This window comes from Halictus rubicundus, chromosome 2 (assembly GCF_050948215.1).
Source record: "Halictus rubicundus isolate RS-2024b chromosome 2, iyHalRubi1_principal, whole genome shotgun sequence".
Lineage (NCBI taxonomy): Eukaryota > Metazoa > Arthropoda > Insecta > Hymenoptera > Halictidae > Halictus > Halictus rubicundus.
The window spans coordinates 9,233,376-9,249,014 of record NC_135150.1 but is presented as its reverse complement, the minus strand read 5'-3'; the positions used below and the strand labels follow the sequence as shown (position 1 = coordinate 9,249,014).

The 15,639-nt window shown below is 37.3% G+C and overlaps 2 protein-coding genes across 2 annotated transcripts; both read right to left on the bottom strand.

The window, feature by feature from the left end:
• Position 1: 1 nt before the first annotated feature.
• On the bottom strand, positions 2 to 1,659 carry Med21 (mediator complex subunit 21). The gene is made up of 3 exons (XM_076804953.1): positions 1,247 to 1,659; positions 1,064 to 1,175; positions 2 to 517 (listed from the first exon to the last, which is right to left on the bottom strand). Exons 1-3 carry the CDS (start codon positions 1,286 to 1,288, stop codon positions 132 to 134), a joined length of 540 nt encoding a protein of 179 aa, XP_076661068.1. The 5' UTR covers positions 1,289 to 1,659; the 3' UTR covers positions 2 to 131.
• Positions 1,660 to 8,160: 6,501 nt separating this feature from the next.
• Set1 (SET domain containing 1) lies at positions 8,161 to 15,163 on the bottom strand. The gene is made up of 10 exons (XM_076804942.1): positions 14,151 to 15,163; positions 11,987 to 13,749; positions 11,445 to 11,720; positions 11,052 to 11,366; positions 10,691 to 10,969; positions 9,946 to 10,580; positions 9,215 to 9,860; positions 8,905 to 9,126; positions 8,560 to 8,817; positions 8,161 to 8,468 (listed from the first exon to the last, which is right to left on the bottom strand). Exons 2-10 carry the CDS (start codon positions 13,715 to 13,717, stop codon positions 8,295 to 8,297), a joined length of 4,536 nt encoding a protein of 1,511 aa, XP_076661057.1. The 5' UTR covers positions 13,718 to 13,749; positions 14,151 to 15,163; the 3' UTR covers positions 8,161 to 8,294.
• Between the last annotated feature and the right edge of the window lie 476 nt (positions 15,164 to 15,639).

The window sequence follows — 15,639 nt, the reverse complement described above, 5'->3', positions numbered from 1 at the left end:
AAGTACAAAATATGTTATGTCTTAAGGTTTATTCAGGCAGTTAAATATTTTAATGCAATGTATACATACTAAATGATAATCATATAGTCCTAATTTCCTTAACGATGTAGACAGACCATTACCGAGATATATCATTGATTTATAGAACTTGGTGAAGGATCAGACATCTGGTGTGCATTATTTGAGGGAACTGTATTTACAGAATTGACATTCTCTTGTTTAAATGTCATGGTAGTATTAAGATTAATATTTACTACAGATGTAGAAGCTGGATCTTGCATGTCTAATTGACTCTGAGCAATATCCTGTAAAGCAGCCTGAATTCTTTGTAAAAGTGCTTCTCCTTGTTTCACAACCTCCTCTAGTTGTTCTCCAGCTTCTTGGTTTTCCTGTTCAAGACGACTGAGACTTGCAACCTGCAATTCTTGTGAGGATTCCTCACTTGGTAAACTTTCTATTAAGGTATCAATATCTTTTGCACATCTTGCTATTAAAGTAGCAAACAAAGCTGCATAATCTGAAATTAAAAGTTGCTTATGCAAAGATAATAATATAGTTGACAAAGCAAAATTTTTCATTTATATTAGGTTGTTACATATGAAATGACCAATTTCGGAATGCAAATTTTATAAAGTGTTTTAATCAAGAAATACTATTATAATCTATAGGTTTATTATGTATACCATTTAAAGGCACAAACCTAATCTTTCAAGTCCTACCTTTAGTTTCTATCTGTATATCCAACTTTACTGACGTGTATTCTGTTTATAAACATATTGATGACAACATTATGCGATGGTTGGTCGAAATGTGGTAGTAAATAAACGCACTAGTGGTCAATGATAGAAAAGACTCAAAAATATAGATGATAACCTAATAAACGAGAAGGTAAACAACCAAAAAGGTGAAAAACTCAGCATTTTTTGACAGAATAGGACGATTACAATGATGCTTACTTTAATCAATAAGTTTTATTTAGAGAAAATTACGTTTGTTTAAAGTTACTGTTATGAATCAGACATTTCATGTGCAACTACCTAATATGTGTGAATAATAAAAGTACCTTCTTGAGATTGATGAGGTTGTGGTGTTCCCACACGATCAAAGCCAGGAAATTTACTAGGTGTAGAATATTGTTGTAAAATACCTACACTGTTACAAAAATGTTCAGCTTGCTAAAATAATGTAAGTAATTAATAATTATACTTGTTATTGTATATACAATAAAACTGAGAAGTTATATTACTTGGTTTATAGTGTCCTGTAATTGTGTTAAACGGTCCGCCATATTTTTATGATATAACCTTTAAAATTCTATATAATTACGTTTTTTAATTAAATTTGTAACACGTATTAGTTTTATGAAACATGATCGTTAAATGTTATTATAATATTTAGGACTACAGTGTAACAAATAAATTACATACTAAATAAATTGTCTTTTTCAGTTGCACTCGAAGTTCACACTTATTAATGAAAGAATATATTTTACATATTTTTATGTTTCAATTAGTTGACTAACTGTTACATTGTTCTTTCAGAAGTAGTTGTCATTAAAGATTTATAAATGTCAAGTTGACACAAATCAACAATGATGTAATTGGTTGTAATCAAAGTATATGATGCATACAAACTGAGATGTTGCACTTATACTATACTATGTACACACAGGGTGTCAAACCTAACTGGATTATCCTAAATATCCTATATATAGGAACTTACCTAAATATTTTATGATAGGAAAAATTTTAAATGTTAAAAACATTTGGTCCGAGGGAGAAAAACTAATGATAGGCAAACAAATTTTCTTAAGATCATTCTTTACAAAATTTTAAGGTCATCGCAATTTTTCAAAATGGAACTATACATATTTTTGTCATCGCAATATGATAACTAAGGTCAAGGCGAATGCAATGACCTATATTAAGGGCCAGTTTTCCTACGTGGCCTTGAGTCGCCACGCTCCTAACAGGAACTAGGAGAAGCTTCCTAGCGATCGTCACGCTACGAACGGCCGCATAGGAGAAGCTCAAATGACAGTGTGTGTGCCGTGTGCGTGCCGTGTGCATGTGCCATGGTTTGCTGCACACAACGCTAGATCGTACAAGGTTGCAAGGGTTCGGGAGGCCACGATTTATGGCCCGATAATGCAAAGATCGGGCTTTTCAAGGGTGAAAAGCGTTAGATAAAAGATAAATCTAGGTCGCTTGACTACCGGCAGGTCCTACTTTTGCGTTTTCTAGGCGTAATTTGCAAAATTCGGCAAAATTTGCACATAAGGACAATTTTCTTAAATAACCGGGTTCTTATGGAGACCGTTGGACTCAAGCGACCTAGCAGTGACATATACAATGTCAATGCAACCTTTATTGTATTCTATAATTACGTATTAAACACAGGAATCGTGGCCCCCGAAAACCATCCCGCACCTATTATTTCAATTAAATATAGTTCCGGCATTTTTCGCTACGAGCGCTGTATTCTGTTTCCGATCATTGTCGCATGATGCCTGTCAGAGAGGCTATCTGAGCACGCGTGGCCGACATCATAAACAACGGCGCTGCCGTAGCTTCGTTCGAACAGCCGTGCCGCGATGAGAATAGCAAGGTTTCGGGAGGCCGCGATTCCTGACTCTATAATACAAAGGTGGGGCATGTCATTGGTCAAAAGCGGTAGACGAAGGATAAATCTAGATCGCTTGACCACCGGCAGGTCTTACTTTTGCGTTTTCGAGCAACATTTTCCATTATTCGGTCGCATGACGCCTGTCAGAGAGGCGATCGGGGCACGCGTGGTCGACATCGTAAACGACGGCGCTGCCGTAGCTTCGTTCGAACAGCCGTGTCGCGGCACTCTCACACACCGCCAAGTCGGCCTGTACGTGTACCGATGAGACTAGCAAGGTTTCGGGAGGCCGCGATTCCTGACTCTATAATACAAAGGTGGGGCATGTCATTGGTCAAAAGCGGTAGACGAAGGATAAATCTAGATCGCTTGACCACCGGCAGGTCCTACTTTTGCGTTTTCGAGCAACATTTTCCATTATTCGGTCGCATGACGCCTGTCAGAGAGGCGATCTGGGCACGCGTGGTCGACATCGTAAACGACGGCGCTGCCGTAGCTTCGTTCGAACAGCCGTGTCGCGGCACTCTCACACACCGCCAAGTCGGCCTGTACGTGTACCGATGAGACTAGCAAGGGTTCGGGAGGCCGCGATTCCTGACTCTATAATACAAAGGTGGGGCATGTCATTGGTCAAAAGCGGTAGACGAAGGATAAATCTAGATCGCTTGACCACCGGCAGGTCCTACTTTTGCGTTTTCGAGCAACATTTTCCATTATTCGGTCGCATGACGCCTGTCAGAGAGGCGATCTGGGCACGCGTGGTCGACATCGTAAACGACGGCGCTGCCGTAGCTTCGTTCGAACAGCCGTGTCGCGGCACTCTCACACAGCCAAGTCGGCCTGTACGTGTACCGATGAGACTAGCAAGGTTTCGGGAGGCCGCGATTCCTGACTCTATAATACAAAGGTGGGGCATGTCATTGGTCACAAGCGGTGGACGAAGGATAAATCTAGATCGCTTGACCACCGGCAGGTCCTACTTTTGCGTTTTCGAGCAACATTTTCCATTATTCGGTCGCATGACGCCTGTCAGAGAGGCGATCTGGGCACGCGTGGTCGACATCGTAAACGACGGCGCTGCCGTAGCTTCGTTCGAACAGCCGTGTCGCGGCACTCTCACACACCGCCAAGTCGGCCTGTACGTGTACCGATGAGACTAGCAAGGTTTCGGGAGGCCGCGATTCCTGACTCTATAATACAAAGGTGGGGCATGTCATTGGTCAAAAGCGGTAGACGAAGGATAAATCTAGATCGCTTGACCACCGGCAGGTCCTACTTTTGCGTTTTCGAGCAACATTTTCCATTATTCGGTCGCATGACGCCTGTCAGAGAGGCGATCCGGGCACGCGTGGCCGACATCGTAAACGACGGCGCTGCCGTAGCTTCGTTCGAACAGCCGTGTCGCGGCACTCTCACACACCGCCAAGTCGGCCTGAACGTGTACCGATGAGACTAGCAAGGTTTCGGGAGGCGGCGATTCCTGACTCTATAATACAAAGGTGGGGCCTGTCAGTGGTCAAAAGCGGTAGACGAAGGATAAATGTAGATCGCTTGACCAACGGCAGGTCCTACTTTTGCGTTTTCGAGCAACATTTTCCATTATTCGGTCGCATGATGCCTGCCGTAGCTTCGTTCGAACAGGCGTGCCTCGGCACACTCACACACCGCCAGGTCGGCGCGTACGTGTACCTACGAGAATCGCAAGGGTCCGGGATGCGGCGATTCATTGCTCGATAATGCAAAATGGCAGAGTTGGGCAAAATATTTATCTAAATAAAAATTAGATAAGTAATACAGCCCATAGATGACTAAAGGTTGAAAGTACTCCAAAAATATTTTTCCGGAAAATTATTAAAAAATAGTTTAAACATAGTTAAAAAATGTTTTTACAATAGCGTAACAACAATCGTACGGCTAGAAATAGAAAAAACATCTGATTAAAGAGAAAAGAAAATTGGCCCGGGGCAGGATTAGAACCTGGTCCAAAAAGTCTTCAGCGGTTCCGCAGTCGGAGACCATAGCTACTGCACCAAGCGGTGCCGTTGAAAGTATCTTCGAAATACTGGGATATATCCTGCATAGTATAATTATCGTTTTTTGTACTACGCAATTTTTAAAGTTTGCACGATGTTTCTCCAAACTTAGGGATGTTTAATATTACATAATATATTTTTACGATAATTATAACTTAGTTTTTCACGGAAAAAACGCCGAAAAAAGTGGTTTTTATTTTTTCCTACTATGAGGCACCAAACGCAGGAATTTGAAAAAAATTGAGCAGAATACTTAGGACAATATCTTATTGCTAAATTAATTTTATTCTAGTTGCTCTTAGATTTCCATATGAAATCTGCATTTTTTCGATTTTTTTTCGTGTTTTTCGATTTTTACAGCCAGAGTTTGCAACGGAAAAATCTGAAAACGACTCAAAGTATGTGGTTTGGTGTCCGACATGTGTGAGATTTTTTCAGAATTTTAAATTGTCATTAAATGGGGAAAATGGGCCAAAAACTGGATTTTTGTTTTTCCTCTATAACTACCCTTACGGATGAGCTATAGGGCTAAAACTTGGCTGAAAGGTATCTTTTTTGGTAGGCTATCGAATGTCGCAAATTGGAATAAAATCCCTTCCGGGGCCGATTTGACCCCCAAAACCGGCTATAGCCTTTATATTCCTTATTCGAAGGTTCGAATAAAGAAAGTATCTTTATTCGACGAGAATTTATCTGACGAATAAAGATAATTTTTTTTATTCGTAGCGGATTTATTCGAACTTCGAATAATTTTTTCATCTTTTATCTGTATCTTTTATTCGAAGGCTTCGAATAAATCTGCGAATAACTTTTGCCAAGCGCCGAACGTCGAAGACCCAGCGACTGACAAACGACATACAATGTAAGCGGATGGAGAATCGCTCACGAATAAACTTTTAGATTTTTCAATATATCTTCATAAAATTGTGACGAGCGAATGGAGGGGATATTCCCGATAAAAATGAGGGCAAATTCGAGTGTAATCGAACAAGTTTCATTGATACGTAATGTTACGATAAAAATTACAATCTCATTAAAAACAGTCCAAATGATGTCGTGTTTCGACTCATTTTGATCGGGGTAAGCTCTACAACTTATTCGTATTAACAATATTGTTCTGATTAAAAACATAAAAGCATAAATTGCCAATAATGCTCGATTCTTCATCTGCTTACAATGTAGGCTGTTGGTCGGTCGCTCTGTCTTCGACGTTCGGCGCTCGTCAGTCCTCGTCGGACGTCGTCGTCGTTTATTCGTCGAGTTGGCAAAGCGGACAGAGAAACTCGAGAACCGTCGTCGCCGAGGAGTGGGCCACACATTGTCGGCTATATCGGTGTGAGATCAGACGACCACTACTAATCCAATTACAAAACTTCTTTATTTTTCGTTATTTTTTTATGAAACTTTTACCAACATATTCGTGGCATTTTTCTGATTAATTTTAAACCAAATATGATATAATTCCGATGATATTTACTTGTGTAACAAGTAGGCATGTGCGGGCCGCCCGATATTCGGATTCGGGTCGGGTCGCAGACAGTCGGGCGGGCTCGATTCGGGCGTGCGATACTTCATGACACATCGGGCTACTCGAGAGTTTCGGGGGGCCCGAGCATTTCGGGCTACCCGAGAGTTTCGGGCTGCCTGCTCGACTTTGTCCGGCGGGTTCGGAAAGAATCGGACAAGTTCGTGCGAGCGAGCCGACCTGGCGGTGTGTGAGTGTGCCGAGGCACGGCTGTTCGAACGAAGCTACGGCAGGCAGCATGCGACCGAATAATGGAAAATGTTGCTCGAAAACGCAAAAGTAGGACCTGCCGATGGTCAAGCGATCTAGATTTATCCTTCGTCTACCGCTTTTGACCACTGACAGGCCCCACCTTTGTATTATAGAGTCAGGAATCGTCGCCTCCCGAACCCTTGCTATTCTCATCGGTACACGTACACGCCGACTTGGCGGTGTGTGAGAGTGCCACGCCACGGCTGTTCGAACGAAGCTACGGCAGCGCCGTCGTTTACGATGTCGGCCACGCGTGCCCAGATCGCCTCTCTGACAGGCGTTATGCGACCGAATAATGGAAAATGTTGCTCGAAAACGCAAAAGTAGGACCTGCCGGTGGTCAAGCGATCTAGATTTATCCTTCGTCTACCGCTTTTGACCACTGACAGGCCCCACCTTTGTATTATAGAGTCAGGAATCGCCGCCTCCCGAAACCTTGCTAGTCTCATCGGTACACGTACAGGCCGACTTGGCGGTGTGTGAGAGTGCCACGACACGGCTGTTCGAACGAAGCTACGGCAGCGCCGTCGTTTACGATGTCGACCACGCATGCTCAGATCGCATCTATTGTCAGAGATCATGCGATCGAATCAGAGAGGATACTCGGAAAATGCCACTCGACACTGAATGTGGAAAGTGCACCCAGCTCCCCATACTGGACGAAAATGTTACTATTTAGCTTCTTCGAGTGGCCGTTATAGCGGTACTATCGACTGTTCAAGGCCACCTGGGAAAACTGGCCCTTAATATTATAACTTTCAGGTGATCTGAATACAAAAATTCATTTTCGTTATTTGACATTTTCCCTATCATAAAAAATAAGCAAGATATTTAGAGTGTCTAAGTTAGATGGGACATCCTGTATATGTCATCAGTACTGGTACATGTCTGGGACAACTTGCACCAGTTGCACCGTACAAGTCCTACATATCCAATTATTTGCCTAACAATAAGTAGGGAAAAGACAAGGAAATATTTCAGACGAATATCGTATGGTATTAAAAGGGACACATTGTGATGATAATTATTTGCGCCTTTGTAAACTCCTGTAATAGCAGAGTTGGGCATTATTCTATTATTATATATATTATTGATTCGCTATTCGATCACAGTTCCTCGTTATTCGTTATTCCTTCATTCGTTATAATTTAGTCTGCTGATTAGCGACATCGATCAGAGCCAAGCAGCCAATCAAAGTCGTGAAGCAACTGTTCCTTGAGCGTATTCGGTCCTTTCGCTTTTAATCTACCTCAATTATTGAAATACTATGTTGTCCTATCGATATTGCAGAATTCAATTTTTATTCGTGAATGACGAATAATTTTGTATATGAATAAGAAGATAGCGCATAAACCCATTTATTCGTTATTCAAAATAACTTTTGCCCAACTCTGTGTAATAATTACATTCAAATTTGTAAATGGAACTCTATATTTTTTTATTACAACTGATATAGTTGTACTTATAGTACATACAGACTGTTCTTATAACTGATATTAAAGCATTTTCAAAACATTACGTACACTTGTATTTTACATAAGTCCTTATTAAATTATTAAGCCTCAAATCTGGCATGACACAGGTATATGCATATAAGAATAATATATGTATATGTCAGAATATGTAAAGATATATCATAAGAATAATCGAATTTACTTAGACATTTTATATATGTATATATATATTATCGTAAGGGAAGGATATTAAAAAGAAAAGGTGCACATATTAACATAATTTAGCATTTTCCATTGCATTTTATAAAATGTTTACATGGGGAAATATTTACAAAAATATGAGTAGGATATGATGAAGTGTAGAAGACAGGAAAAAAGGATGAACAATATAGTTTCATGAATGATTCAATTCAGTGTACCCCGACATTGAGGAGCTCCACATAGGCAAGGAATTTTGTCATCTTCCAAAGGAAATTTATAATCGTATGTAATTTCTTCATTAACTCCTATTGGTTGTTTACTATAGATTACAATTTTCTTTTGGCTTTCGATTGTAATTACTTTTGCATAGCAATTTGGCTGTAAAAAAAGAAAAAAGGAAGTTACACTTTTTCAGGAAGAATAGTATGTTTTCTGTATTCTTATAAATAATAGTGACATTGATACTTACATTGCAGCTGTGATTAATAAATCGCGCTAAATTGCCACATTTCGTTGCATCAATAATTGTATCTAAATCAATACGGAAAAGATAAGAACTACCAATGCCAGTTGCTTCGTATTGTGATTCCCTTAAGTCAGCAACGACTGGCCTAACCATTTGACCAACATATTCGATAACCATTTCATCAGCTGCAATTGGTTCCATAGCAAACAAACCCCAATCGTGTATTCCAGATTTAGCGAACTTTAATTGTTTTTTCCTAAACTATAAGATTAAAAAAGTATTATGAAATGCTTGACAATTATAAAAGTTACATTTATAATTAGTAACATAAACCAATTTTGACCGTACTTTCAATTGATTGAATTTAAGAAGATCACTGTCGGTATCAATACCGAAGGCCGTTAATAATCGACGTTGATTGCTTCGAGCTTCGCGAGACAGTGCTTGCATTTTCCCAGTTAAAGCTTTAGTATTGTTCTTTGGACCATTCATTGTTCCATCGCCCCCAGCATAAGGACCATTACTATCTTCAACATCATGACTACGTTGTATGCTTTGAGCATAATGATGCTATGAAAATTAAGCAGTTTTAGATTGAGAACATTATGTTTCCAGTAATATTATAAGATCTAATTATTTTTCTATACTAGAATTATACCTTATGTTTGGCTTTTTCTCGTATGTCAACTTTATAATATCCTTCTGTTCTTGCGCTTCCACTTGCATGTAGTCTGAGTTCATCTCTTTTTCTTCGTTTAGCGGGACTTGGAATATCTGTTGCTGGATGATCCACCCAATGTGTATCATTTAACCAATATCCTTGACTATCATCAGCTAGTAAAGCTTCGTAACTTCGTCTTAAGTATTCCACATCTTCTGCATCTATACCTCTAGTTAAAAATTCATACAAAATAGCCATTTCCGACATAAGATCGCGTTCCTTGTATGTCACCGTTGGTTCCTGTACAATTTTGTTGGGATATTTTTCATAAACAAATTCATTTTGAATATTTTCTTTCTCTCCTTCGTGATTCTGGTGACTATGTATCTTTGTATATTTGTTGAATTTCCGTTTTTCCACCTTATGAGTCTTATCTTTACCCTTAGCCAATTTAATAATCTTTGAAGTTTTCATTTTTACAGATTTTATTGGTGCTGGAGGTGGACGAGTTTCAAATTCTGTATCTTCTGACTGAGACGGCGGTAATGAATAAGAATGTTCCATATATACTTGTGAAACTTGAGAACTACGTAAACTTGGACTTCTTTGGCCATTCAATCGAAGATCAGCTTCAGCTTGGTACCTAATTAAACAAAAATAATATCACGCTTTCTGCTGTAATTTTCTTAAATATATTAACAGATAAAATGATGATAGATTTTGCAAACCTTAATCTCCTGATTTCTAAACTTTCTTCCTCGGAATCTGTAGTAGGTATTTCACTAAACATTTCAATTTTTTCTGATTCCTTCAATATGGGTTCATCATTAATGTATTTGGCAGACATAGTTTGAAGAGCTCTAATAATATTTGGTTGCAAAGGTCCAGGACTTGTATGTCTTATAATATTATCTTGTCCAGCCAATGTTATTAAAGCTTCAGCTGCAGAATTTTCCATCTTCTGCATATCACGAGGCTCTTGTTTCACCGGTATTGTTGTAGTAAGCGAAGCTTTTGCTACCTTTTGCGCCTCATCCTCTAGAATCTTTTCTTCAGTGTCGGAGAACACTGCTTTAGGTATTTTAAATTGTTCTTCGTTGACAGATTTTTCGTTTATCTCTTCTATTTCTTCCTTCTTATCTTCATATCTTAAGGGTGATACTACAGATCTAGTTTCATCTTCATATTGTGGGAATTCGTTAGAATTTACATTTCTTATCTTAATGTCCGGTATTGGCGTTTCTCTGCCAGTTGGAGTAGGGCAATCTAAAGACCTTTGAATTGCCAATTCTGTTAAAATATCAGGATCTTCGCTATTACAAGCCAAGGGACGATGGTCTGATACACGACTATCGGTGTCTTGCTGAAGATAAAAAATAAATTTTCATGTAGTACTACATAAATTGTACCTATTGCATATTGCGTACTTATAGTGTTTTGATTTATTATTACCCTAACGGACTTAACATATACCTCATCTTCAAAATTTCCGGAACACATTTCATCATCGGAACTATCGTTCGAACTGCTGGAAGATTCGCTACAACTCATTTCATCGCTGCAGCTTTCGTTTGACGATGATGAGGATGAAGATGATGAAGAAGCACTCGGAAGAGAAGTAAGTGGCCTTTTAACTTTCTGTACAGATGTTAAGTCAAGATCACTATCACTTTCTATAATTTCAGTATCACCGTGACCTGACTGGCGACTATCTTCATCTTGTGGTAATGGGCTTGGAGCTTTAATTTTACGCTATAATAGAGAAATATCGTACTATTATAAAAACTAATGAAATTATAAATAAAGCGTAGAAATATATACATATAGATCATACCCTGAAAGAAGGCATCTTTGGCATACTAGCTCTAATTCCCAAACCAAATCCATCGTAATTGAATCCAAGTGGAGTTGCCTGTTCTAAAAGCAATGATATTCCTTGAGGTTTCGAGCCTTCTTCTTTGTTACTGTTATTAACAATAGTATTATTATCTCCTCCTTGAATTTGACTTTTCTCAGACTTCTTCTCATCCCACCATACTTCAAACAATTTGAATGCAGTGTTCTCAATCATTTTTTTATTAAAATCCCTTTTCAAAATTTGTTTTAACTCATTTACGACTCTGTTTAATACTCCATTAATAGTAGGACCCTAAATTTTTATTAATTCATTGTTATAAACAGATGAATTGTATCATATACAACATATAAGTAGTTAAAAAACATATACCTGTGGATTATCTTTTGTAATATTATGATTTGCCATGGCATGAAGCCGCGATTGAAAAGAAGGATAATAATTTGCTCCTTGATGATTTCCTACTGCCCCAGAGAATGGTGTTGTACTAGGTTGACAATGGCTTGGTAAGTATGTTGTCCCATAAGGATATGGATATTGGGTTGGTCGAGGCCAATGATACATATCATTAGTGGGATAATGGGTTAAATGCCCAGCATAACCTGCTCCTGGATACAACTGATTTGTAGTTTCCGTTTGAGCTATCACCTGTATCCATTAAAATTATACAATTTATTACGCTTGATCTGAATATTAGAAGTATGCAAGAATTTGAAAATGTCGATCGTGGTGAGTCGAGAATTTTATTTGGGATCGGGACGGGTTTACAAAAATTTTAGGATTCTCGAGCTTATGGGGTTCTCGAATATTCTCGGGAAATTTTCGAGAACCCGATTCGTCTCGACCTGTCCCGACTATTGGGTTCTCACACACCTCTACCGAATATCAATTATATTATTCAATTTTATAATCACCTCCTCAATTTTTTCATCTCCCGAACTTAATGGACTTAATGACATCCTATCGTCGTCAGGTGGAGGTGGAGGTGGTGGTTCTTTTGGTGGTTCTGGTTCAATTTCATCTGGCGCAGGACTGTAACTTCCAAGTAATGCTTCGTCTTCACTTGAACTTATAACACTACCTAACTCTTCATCGACAGAAAATTGATTAATGTTGTTCTCATGTATTTTCCACCTTTCTTTATTCTTTTCCCTCATCTTTTCGAAGCATGATTTATACGTTTCATGAGATAAGAAAGGACTTGGTGGTTCTGAAAGCATTTCGTTGTCTGCGTTGACAGACTTTTTTTCATCTTCAGAATCGCTACCAAACTGTAGAAAGGGTGGTGCCATTCCTCCCGCTTTATCCTTCAACAACATGGCAATTCTTGTATCTAAATCTAACGTTTTACGAGTTTCTACTGGTGAGTCTCTTGAAGAACTTTTTGTGCCACTCTGATTTTCTTTTTCCTTTTCCTTTTTCGGTGTATGATGCGTTTTTACATTAGAAGCCTTTGTAATTGGAATTACATTCGAATTAGAATTATCTAAATTTGTCCCATGTTGTACAGGCCACATAGATGATGATGATGCATAACTAGCAGGTCCTGTATTATTTCCCCACCACATACTTGAATTTTGTTGTATTGGAAGATTATGTGATACATTCTGAGACATATTTGCTAGATAATTATTTGGAGGTTGATGATGGTAACCACCATAATAAAAATCATAATTTGTGGCTGGGGTAGAATTTTGAGAGTAATTATTAGAATAATTTAATTCGCTAGGTGCAGTACCATAGCCTAAATCGCTTCCGGTACTGCCACTAGGGGTAGGGTAATCTCTATATTTGCTGTATCTTGAGTTTTCTATGTACGTATCTCTGGATTTGTCTATACTTGACACTAATTTTTTACTACTCCGGAAATCATCTCTGTCTTCAACAATTTTATCGATAGGTGTATGTTTTTCTTGATCATTTTCAGATTTTAATTCTTTTTCTATTTTCTTCTCTGGTTTTTTCTCTATAGTTAGTTCATCATAGATCTTTTTACATTCTTCTCCAAATGCATCCAAAAACACTCTTAAGACTTTCCCCATCACAGACGTATTGTTTAATTTTTCTACACATGCTTTCGAAGCCTTCGTAGTTTCGAATACTACTCTCGCGATTCCGAGATGCTTGTTAGTTACAGGATGGTAGTAAACAGTAAGCTCTTCTACAATTCCAAACTTTTGAACCATGTCTGTTAAAAAAGTTTTATCAATATTGTCATTTAAATGGCAAAATGTTACTTCAAGCGGAGGTGGTTCACCACAATAATTAGAGTCAATTTTAAATCTAGGTACAGGCAAATCAAGCTGTTCTAAGCGAGTCCATATTCTTGTTAACTGTGATCTCGGGTCTCGTGGTTGAACCTCAGGATAAGTTGGATCTCCTGGAACCATGCCATCGTACCTATATAATTTTGATGCACCTTTCACTAAAAATGGATCAACTAGCAATTTGTAATTTCTTGGCTTCTGAGGTGTCTGTACAGCAGATGCATCTTTCTGTGAATGTGTTACATGAGTGTGGCTATGTTTCGACGACTGATTTGAGTTTTGTGATGCACTCTGCGAATTTCCATGTGAATGACGATGACGATGCGAGTGCGCATGTGAATGTCCATATCCATGCCCATGTCTCTCCATTCCGTTCATTGCCTCCAAGCATCATCCATTTAGGTAAATTGCTGCAATAATAGCAAAAAGAATTCAGTAATTAGAGAAATAAATGAAAGTAATTTTAATATTACAAAATACTTAAACTAAAAATATTCAAATGATGATACAATGTATATGATAAATGTACAATGCATATAACACGATAAAAATCAAATCTATAATGATTACAAATCAACTGTCACCGTTAGTTTAAAATATAGTATAGTTTCAATATGTAAAATTATAATAATACAGAACAATTTATGAATAAATGTTACAAACGAACGAATTGACAACAAAAAGTTGAATGGTATTATAGAAATGTACTTCCAAAAAGGAAATATACAGAATACATACTAATATAAAAAATATTTTCTAGGAAAAACAAGTGTAACACATAATTAAAGGTCTGTTTCCATTTTTAACTTACATCCAGTTTGTTTGTGTTGTCTTGATAAGTTACTTCGCTTGTTAATTCAAGAAATTCATGTTTTAATAAAACATAACCTTAAACATTTCGTAGCTTTTAAATTGGACTTTCAAATAAAGAAGCAACGTGATAACCATTTCTTAAAAAGAATTCCTTATAAGACGGCTTTTATACTTATTTCCTTGTACAAACTTCAATGAAGTTGAAATTTTTCTTATGCAAAACACAGCCTTTGAGTTTTATACAAATACGTTCCGGTTTTTTCGCTAACATGTAATTTCTCAACTTGTTTTTATAATATTATATTTACTATGTGGACATCGTTCGAATATCGCCTTCGTATCTTAACTCCTTTTTATTCTTCGTTAACCATTTTTCGTGAAAAATATAGGAGTTTATTGCTACTAGCTCTCGATCACACCAGCGCAAAACTACCTCAATGTTTGACTGCTAGCACAACGCACTGCGCCCTGATTTTCCTAATTTTTATTGAGTATTAATCCGTGGTAAAAACAACAATATGCCAATGAACTATTTCAGTGGAGTTTATCTCACTTAAACTTGGTATATAAAGTGCGTTTGATTAACTTTAACAAATCCATAGCTTTGATAAAAGTATGCAAACACATTCGGATGACGCCATCCTTGTTATAAAGACCATGACGGTTCTTTTGACCATTTTACTAAATAAATTGTACAAACATCTTGCTAAACAACATATACTTTTTTATCCATGAGAAGATATTCATATCATTGTAAAATAGTGATATGTTACAGTCCACCAAATGAAAGTTTAAATTGATGATTGAACCAAGTATTTAACATTTTTTTCGTCTCTTAATTCGTCTTGCCTCACAAATTTTATTATTGCCCAAAAAATTGTAGAAAATTTCAATTACTGTTGGCATTTTGTATATTTACCAATTATCTGCAAAAGGTAATTAAAGTTTAACGATAGTATTACAAAATTATTGCTGAAAATCTTTTTCCCATGCAATGAATGGCATTTGGTCCATGTATTGGCTAACTATGATCTAACAGAAATTTCAGTCAACTTATTAGCAAATCACCTTCCTGCCTTTAAAGAAAAGTGCGCGTTATCGTGTGCACACGTACAGTATCAATCAAAAATGTTAATTGAGTATGTATACATATACAATAACATATCATTTTAAATAAATTCAATGATTATAATAAAACTGATCATGAACTCTACTTTTTTAAATAACTGAATGTTGTCCAAAAACTTAAAAATGAAACTAGTAAATACTATCACATGATAAATGTATCTATATAGTACATGTATATGTATTTATATAGAAAAAGTAATTTAAATAAAAATACATTAATACTACTGCTTAGTTCAAATTATTTAAATATTTAACACTAGGAGAATTATGTCTAACATTATATATACATATATATTTTTACAATTAGTAACTTGTAATAATAACAATTGTTTTCATAGAAATTGTACCTAAGGTGCCTA